This window comes from Phalacrocorax aristotelis, chromosome 3 (assembly GCF_949628215.1).
Source record: "Phalacrocorax aristotelis chromosome 3, bGulAri2.1, whole genome shotgun sequence".
Taxonomy (NCBI): domain Eukaryota; kingdom Metazoa; phylum Chordata; class Aves; order Suliformes; family Phalacrocoracidae; genus Phalacrocorax; species Phalacrocorax aristotelis.
The window spans coordinates 4162705-4171307 of NC_134278.1; the positions used below are offsets into that span (position 1 = coordinate 4162705).

General features: G+C 41.9%; 1 protein-coding gene across 1 annotated transcript; it reads left to right on the forward strand.

The window, feature by feature from the left end:
• Nucleotides 1-5509: 5509 nt before the first annotated feature.
• On the forward strand, nucleotides 5510-8603 carry LOC142055701 (antimicrobial peptide THP2). The gene is made up of 4 exons (XM_075089821.1): nucleotides 5510-5568; nucleotides 6794-6872; nucleotides 7546-7666; nucleotides 8377-8603. The coding sequence occupies exons 2-4, from the start codon at nucleotides 6815-6817 to the stop codon at nucleotides 8390-8392; spliced, it is 195 nt and encodes a 64-aa protein (XP_074945922.1). The 5' UTR covers nucleotides 5510-5568; nucleotides 6794-6814; the 3' UTR covers nucleotides 8393-8603.

Consider the following 8603-nt stretch of genomic DNA (forward strand, 5'->3'; position numbering starts at 1 on the left):
ACCCCCCAGCGCCCCCAAATTCTTATCCTCAGGGCTGCTCCCCATCCCTCCATCTCCCAGCCTGTGCTGATCCCGGGGGCTGCCCCGACCCAGGTGCAGGACCCTGCACTGGGCCTTGTTGACCCTCCTGAGGTTCTCCCAGGCCCACCCCTCCAGCTTGTCCAGGTCTCTCCGGATGTCATCCTGTCCTTCTGGTGTGTCGACTGCACCACCCAGCTTGGTGTCATCTGCAGGCTTGCTGAGGGTGCCCTTGATCCCACTGACTGTGTCACTGATGAAGGTATTAAACAGTACCAGTCCCAGTATGCACCCTGGGGGACACCACTCATCACTGGTCTACATCTGGACATTGAGCCATTGACCACTACCCTCTGGATGTTACCATCCAGCCAATTCGTTATCCACCAAACAGTCCACCCGTCAAATCCATATCTCTCCAGTTTAGGGAGGATGCTGTGGGGGACCATGTCAAAGGCCTTACAGAAGTCCAGAGAGGTGACATCCATAGCTCTTCCCTTTTCCACTGATGCAGTCACTCCATTGTAGAAGGCCACTAGGTTGGTGAGGAAGGACTTGCCCTTGGTGAAGCCATGCTGGCTGTCTTGGATCACCATCCTGTCCTCCATGTGCTTTAGCATAGCTTCTAGGAGGATCTGCTCCATGATCTGCCCGGGCACAGAGCTGAGGCTGACAGGACAGTAGTTCCCTGGGCCCTCCTTTCTACCCTTTTTAAAGGTGGGCACAATGTTTCCCTTTTTCCAGTCCCCAGGGACTTCATCTGACTGCCATGACTTCTCAAATATCATGGAGAGTGGCTTAGCGACTACATCAGCCAGTTCCCTCAGGACTCTGGGATGATGTTTACCTTTAGAACATCTAAATTTTGATGCGATCACTCCTGCCATTTGTCTCTAGAAGATATGATTCCGTTTACAGAGATTCTTTGGTTTTTAGAAACTTTAAGCTATATGGCCTTTGCCAAAGAGGTTCGAACACACACCACACACCTGCCAGTCACAGTGTGGTCCTTAAACCAACAGATTGGACTCTGCACTGGTACCCTGCTACCTTCAATTAGCTGTCAAGTCAGAAATACGATGGAGGGCAGATTTGTTCATAGAAATGTTAATCTCATAATTTCTCCCTGGTTACTCAAATCGTTAAAGTCTTGAGCTTCATTAAATACTTTTTGTGTACTGTTTGACGTTTATGACTGTATCCTTCTGTTATTGATTCAGGTGATCTATACTTGGGTCAAAACTTTATCTGCTAACTATAATGTAGTACATGTCTTGTAAATTCACTTACAACCACAGAACAATGTCTAAGTACCGGTTATCCTCCTTTTGGTGGGTCTACTTTGGCAGTGCAACTACTGCTAACAGCTTTTGCAGATAATCTAGAGGAGTCTGAATTTCTATACTATACACTCCACAGTGACATCAAAATACCTTGATCTTCTGTGGATCAATTATGCCTTTTGTTGGTCTTGACGTTCTAGCTATGCCTGCATACTATTACTTCCAGATGCCTGGACCCTTCATGGCCATGAACAAATGGTCCTCTGGAAGTGAGGGATGGAACAGCAAACAGGTATTTTGTGTAGTAGCATTTTAAATACGGGTGAAAGTACTGAAAGACGTCCCTAATACTTGCTGCTTTTTTTCACCAGAAGACTATTAGGAACAGAGTTTGAGTTCTCCCTTTTGCTCCTAATGTCCTCATCTGCTGTGCTAGATATAGACTTCTAAGAGGGAGGTGAGATCCTCCCTCCTCTGTGGCAAGTGATCTTAGCACAATTACCCACACATCTTGATTTGAAAAGGGTGAAAGCTATTTCTCTTCATGACACTCTGCAGCCTCATTGTGAAGACGTGTCCCTTAATAGCGTATCCCACCTGCATCAAGCAGAGCAGTGCTTCAGCCTCCATCTATCAGTTCTTGTGCCAGGGCTCTAAACAACTATTTTATTACATAAAATGTTGACCTCATCATAATATCTCTCTTTCTCCAAAGAGGAATGGGCGATCTGGACCTGAAATAGGTGGGGGAGTGCGGCATCATTGGTGAACTCCAACCTGAAGAAGTTGGAGTGAAGGCTTGCCTTGGAGATAGAAAGAAACACAACTTGATCACCTTCTGAACTTTGATGAAGCAAGAAAACAACAGAAATGTTATTTAAGCAGAAGAAAACTCTACATGAAGAGTCCCTTTCCCTCTGCACTGAAAATAGTGAGAAAGTAGTTGGTGTTTTGGATAGAGAGGATTACCTACCTAATGTCAAGAGCCAAATGATTGTGAGGTGCTGCCCAACTCAGCTGGGCTGGATCCCATGCAGTCTCCTACCCAGATACCCTGGGTGAAGGAACATGTAGTTGGTGCTACTGTGATCCTAGTGTAAGTCAGGCCTACCAGCAAAAGGCACTGGAGAAAAACACTGAGGCTGTGAAGGACAAAACACCAATATATCCCTCCCAATGTACAAAAATGACAGGCTGCCTCCTGTTCATAAGAACAGGAGCTGCAGGCAGGGATGGAAAGGTTTCCCACCCTGAGAGCCACGAACTGAAATCTCAATAAGGCCTGCTTCACTGCTATGAGCTTTGGACAACCAAAGGTGCTCCATCCCTCCTCCTCTTCTCTCTTACCCATCTCCAGAGAGAGATATTTTCCTGGTAATGATGGGAGCGACCACTTAGAATTTATAATTATCAGTATCAAGAATACTCAGTGTTAAAGCCAAGTCCTTGACGTTACTTGCACATAGAACCTCGGATATGGTAAAAATTAACGATGTATCTTTGTTTCCTTGAGGAATCAGGTTGAGTAACAATAACAGTTGGTAGGCAAGCTAACCTCAAACCCTTGGCAAGTTGTGAAGTAACTGCAACTTTTGTAATTTTATTCCCTCCATTTTCTGCTTTATGGCCAGATGTTCATAGGCAAACCAGAAATTCAACTATCTTTTTTTCCTACTGCAAAAGATTATTCACTTATAAAAATATGTAGGAAATTAAAACCTATCTCAGTTATCAGGGCATGCAGTTAAAGGAAAATCTGTAGGCATGTTTTTCACACACATGTATCTCTATGTGTGTCTGTGCATGTATTCACATTGTACACTTCTGTATACTTAAGAAATTATTATCAAAGGAAGGAAAAAATCACATCACTAGTAACTGAACTGAGGAACCAATAAGCAATTAAAATATTTCAAATATTTCGGTTTAGTTCTGATGTTAAAGGGTCTGTAAGTCATGGTGTCATTTGCAGATATCATGGTCAGTTAGGAACACTAGTCATTCAAAATAGCAGATGTATGGTAATCTATTATAACGTACTTCAGGTGTCAGAATATTGCATGAAAAATGTTAACTGAAGCAAGGTGTAAGATGAAATATGATCTGAAAAAGTATTTAGGATTGGTGTCTTTGGATAGTTATTGGGTACGTCAGCAAGCGACTTGGTGCAATGCAAGATCAGTAGGTAGCAAAGGATCACTAGATCCTTAGAGATCATACTGAGGCTCTTCAGATCTTCATTATATGAATTCATGAACTCAGTTTGACTTGGATTTTGGATTTATTGAATCAACCACACCACAAATTGATTTATTGAATATACCACAAAGCAATGTAAGTCTGAATGGGTGTTTGGCGACCATCTGGTTTCAAAGATAGACCATGTTGCTTAGAGCTTTTTTCTAGTTGAGTTTGAATATCTATATGGGGATCAAGATTCCATAAATTCTCTGGACTCCCCTTCCAGTGCTTGATGACCCTCATTGTGAGAGGGTTTGTTCCTTATACCTAATTAGAATTTCTCTTGTAGTTTGTGTCTCTTACCTCCCATCCTTCTCCTGTGCACCTCTGAGAAGAGTGTGGCTCCATCTTCTCTATAGCTACCATTAAGTAGTTGTGAACAGCAATTAGATGACCCTTAGCCATGTCTTCTCCAAGCTGAACAAAGATGAGTCCTTTAGCCTCCCCTCAAATGTCTGATCCCCTAGTCCAAACTCTCTGGGTTTCCAAAAGAAAGAAATATTATGTACACTTTACAGGACCTTGAGGTGGTGTAGCCCACCATTGTTTCAGGCCCCACTAGGCATGGGAGTACCTTCAGAGTCCTTTTGGGGTACCTCCAAAGCAAAACTTCTGGTTCACTTTCCTCCTAGAGAATCTAGTTTGCACACATGAAAATTCCTGTGGAAATCAGACCAGCATGAAGTCACAGGGGACCATCTAGCTGGTACTTCAAGACTGCACTAATGCAATTGTAGACTTCACTTGGATGCCACTCTAGAAATATCAGTGTTCACCTGTGGACAAAAAGGCAAGACAAATGTTAGGAATTGAGGGGGGAAAAGGAGCTGAAAACAAAAGAATAAGTATGACTAGGCACTATACAAATCCAAGATGCATTTTGGACATCGCATGCAATTTTAGCCAACCTATTCCCAAAAGGGTAATAGAACTGAAAAGTAAGACACATGTACAACAGGGATAATCCACTAAAATAGCTGGATCCATCTGAAGACTTACTTGACAGCTGTGGTTGACAGAATCCTTCTTTTCATTCTGGGAAAATAAGCAGACAAGGGGGAGTGTAAGAAAAGACCACAGTATCAGTAGTGATGTACAGAGGTGAAAATGAAACATTTATTTGCTGCTTTCCATGACAGAAAAAGCAGACGTGATCAGTTGGCAGACTGAGGAGCAGAAAAACAAAAAAATGAATGCTCATCTAAGGCATAATATGTTTTGGGGTTTTTTTTGTATTATCAACTGAAGGTCCTGTGAAGCTCAGGAGTACGAGATCAGCCAGAGTCATGGAAAAATGCGCAGTCATGAGGAGCTCTGCTGCCTGAGGGTCCAGAGACAGCCTCTGGCACTGAATTTCCCTAATCAGTTTATTTTCCATCAGCTTTATGTATTTTCCATCAGCTGGAAGGGTGTACAGGGACATAACCATGACGCACTCACCCTATTTCTGTACATTTTTTGCTCTTAGGCATCCTTGGTGGCCACTGGCCACTAAGCCAAAGTAAGGACATTTGTTTTAGCTTCGTATGTCCATTCTGTGTTCGTATAATCTGTATTTATAAAACAGAAAATAAACTAATCAGGGTGCGGAGAAGCATGTAGATGTTCTGTATTGCAATATTGCAATGGAATATGTTGCTCCTAAGCAGGAAGAGCTCAACGTATGTCCCAAGATGTTTGACACATACCACAGCGGCTTAACGTATCTTACACAAACTGGAGTGTCACAAGAGGTATTGCATGAATAACCAGGGATTTTCCAGAAGAAGAGCTTCAACAGGTTCAGAGAGAAACCCTGCTTTTTTTCACTGGGGAATGAAAGCAACTTGATTCTCATTGGATTAGAAGTCACCAAAAAAATGGGTAATTTTTTGATTGGCTCAATGTGCACTTGCTGAGAAGAGAAAGCAGTTCTCCCTCCCCTTAGGAAACATGTTATAAAAAAGGCTCTCAGCCCCACAGCCGAAGCCTCTGGAAGGAAGGGACCAAGAGCAAGTCTTTGGCTTCTGGGCTCACCTGATACCTGGTAACTCCTCGGTTCTTTTCAGTCTTTCTTTCAATGTCTGCTGTTGTCTTTTCCTCAAAAAAAACAAACAAGCAATCAAAAACCCCAAACCTCTGTATATTAACCTAAATTTATATGTTACTCAAAAAGTTTAATCTAAGTTTTCCAGAAATTAAACAGGTTGAATAAGTAGTTCAAATATGTGCTAATACCTAGAACTTTGGTAAAAATACTCTGCTTACTAACTCCAAGGAAAAAATCTGGCTGGGTCAGGTTCCTTTAGAGAGGTCTGTGGTCCAGAGAAATCGGTGATCTCTTAGATGGAAACCAGTGCATATTTTTTATCTATGTCTCTATGTTAAGAACTTTATTTCGTTTTCAGAACTGTTAACTTTGCCTACTTGTTTCTCCTGATATTTTCAAATATATAGAAATTTGTGTAAACTTCTAATACTAATTTCAAAGCTGTTTTGGGCCACCCTTTACCATTCCATTTGCAGAAATACATTTCAGCACAACCTCTTTTCCCTCCCTTGCTTAAAAGAACATAACTTGTGACAGATCAGAAGATTCTCTAATGCCAAGATATATGACACTAACTTCCTCTTATTTATTCATAAGACCCCCTTCTAGGCTATCTTACCCCATTTTGCTGATATTATTCAATTATTAACTCTTTCAGTGAAGAGAACACATGTTTGCTTTTCAAATTTCATTTGTCAAATGGGAACTGATTTGGTTGTGTATTTCCATTCTAGAGCTGCTGCCTGCAGACTAAGACTGGAGATTTTGAGCGAGTTATTTTTAGCTGTTATTTCTTGATAAGTTTTAGCATTCCAAAATGAACATTTTTTTCCTGAAGTTTGTAAGCTTGACTGTGTAATCACCTCATTTTGCATATTATTGTTCATTCATTAGATAAAACATTTAACTAAAAATAAAGTCATGATTGCCTTTTGGGTAAGGACTATTTGCAAAATGTGAAAGAAATCCAGGCAATTGAACTATTAAAATAACTTAATGATCACATATCCTGAAAAGATGTTGCCCCATAGATATTTCCTTTTCCCAGAAATCCTTGCACAGCAGTCATGATATCATATGGATCTTACTGGTTATTTTTGACAGTTTGAAGCAAAAGGCAATATAAATGCCATTTTAATTAATACAGTATTTGTTCAGTTCAGAAGACTGTAGATCCCAGGGAATGTCTGTCATACATCTTTCTTGGTCCCTTTCCCTACAGTGACACAACAAATCCGCAGTCATGAAGATCCTTTACCTGCTCTTTTCTCTCCTCTTCTTGGCACTCCAGGTTTCTCCAGGTAAGACGGAAAAGAGATTCTAGAAGGGGATCTTTGTGCACCTGACGTAAACTTCCCAGGGCATTTTAATCACTACTGGTTAAAATTGCTAGAAACTGAGCAGGACTTTGCCAAATAGCTCAGTGCCTGCGCTCCCCTGTGAAAACTCTTTCAAAGGTGGAGAAATTATGACTTCTGAAGAAAAGTGATTTTCTACTTCTGGTGTCTTCCTAAAAAGATTGTGCTAAACACTGTGGTGTTAGGCATCTGAGATGGTGTCTGTGGTGGCCATGAACTTCGGATAACAGCACACTCAGCAGTGCATATGCAGGTGAAAATGAAGCCTGGCCAACTATTTTCAGATAGGAGCCAGTATTAAAGCCCCAGGACCCGTGACCCTTTTCCATAAAGTAAAGGACAATGAGTCAGGAGATCTGTATCATTCTCCACCCTGACTTATGGCCATGCATTTAGATGCATTGTAAGCTAAGGATCCCACCTCTGCAAGGTGTAGACCTGCTTTGTAATCTCACCTCTTACACGGCCTTTCAACAATGGCCGAATCTGGGCAACAGTCCTCAAGGCAAGTTGGTGGTGAAGGCAGCTCAACAAATGGGAAACCCCGCTGGCATTGCGACTGCACTGCCCTGCCCTGCAGAACCAGAGGGAAGGAAATTTTTTGTTATTGTTGCAGGTTTGTCTTCACCCCGGCGGGACATGTTTCTCTGTAGAAGAGGGTCCTGTCACTTTGGAAGATGTCCGTTCCACCTGGTTAAAGTTGGAAGTTGCTTGGGGTTCCGGTCCTGCTGCAAATTGTGAGTTTGACATTGACCAAGGCTCATCTGCAGTAGGAGCAGGCAAATCTGTTTTGCTTGTGTCCTTAAACCCAAGGTGCTATTGAATGTTTAGATCAGATATAAGTAAAAAATCTATTACGCCATGAGGACAGTCAGGTTGAAGTAGGTTGAGCACCACGGTGCTCTTCCTCCTGAGATATGCACCATGATCAGCCTCAGCAAGAAGGATAAAGTATGGCTGGAGATGTCAGCCTTGTGCTGTCCCAGCTCTGACATTTTTACAGCTTCTGTGCCAGAGCAAAATATCAGGGTTTGGTATTTGCAGAACTGGGCTGTCGTGCTGCATGGGGAACAGAGGGGAATTCAGTTGTGCCGCAGGGTGGACACAGATCAACAAGTGCCATCAAATGTGTGCAAAAAGGGCAACGGTGTTGTAAAAAGGAATTATCATATGAAAGGCAGCCTTCTATATTCACTCAGGAATGAATGCATTCACCCCAATATCAAGGAATATCAATTTAATTCCATGCTTTTCCTGAAGCAATAGGAAACACTCTTCTTACTCACAGGTATGAGTGCACAGGTCTGTCCCAGCATGATTACACGTGACATTCGGTATTTTGGAAATTATTTATACCCAAGAGGAAAATATGTATGGACTGAGGGTAAGTAGGGAAGGAATACAATCAGAAAGAGGATCTGAATATATTCTTTTTTATTTTGTGCAGGCCATGGCAAATATAAAAACTTCATAGGCTGACCATTCAAGAGCGAAGAAAATTTCTTCTAAACCTCAGAATTTGATTGGAATCCCCTTACTGCTAAAACCACCAGATCCTGCTACAAAGCCTCATGCACCTTTCAATTTTGATGCAAAAAGCTTTATGATGTAGAGTAAATCCAAACTTATTCTCTATTGCTTTCCCTCCTTTTGAATAAATTGTTGTTGCTTAGC

Bases quoted from the DNA above. Each gene is read 5' to 3' on its own strand.
- LOC142055701 (XM_075089821.1), top strand. From the start codon at position 6,815: ATGAAGATCCTTTACCTGCTCTTTTCTCTCCTCTTCTTGGCACTCCAG. The intron at 6,873-7,545 runs GTAAGACGGAAA...TTATTGTTGCAG, and splicing joins GGCACTCCAGGTTTCTCCAG to GTTTGTCTTCACCCCGGCGG.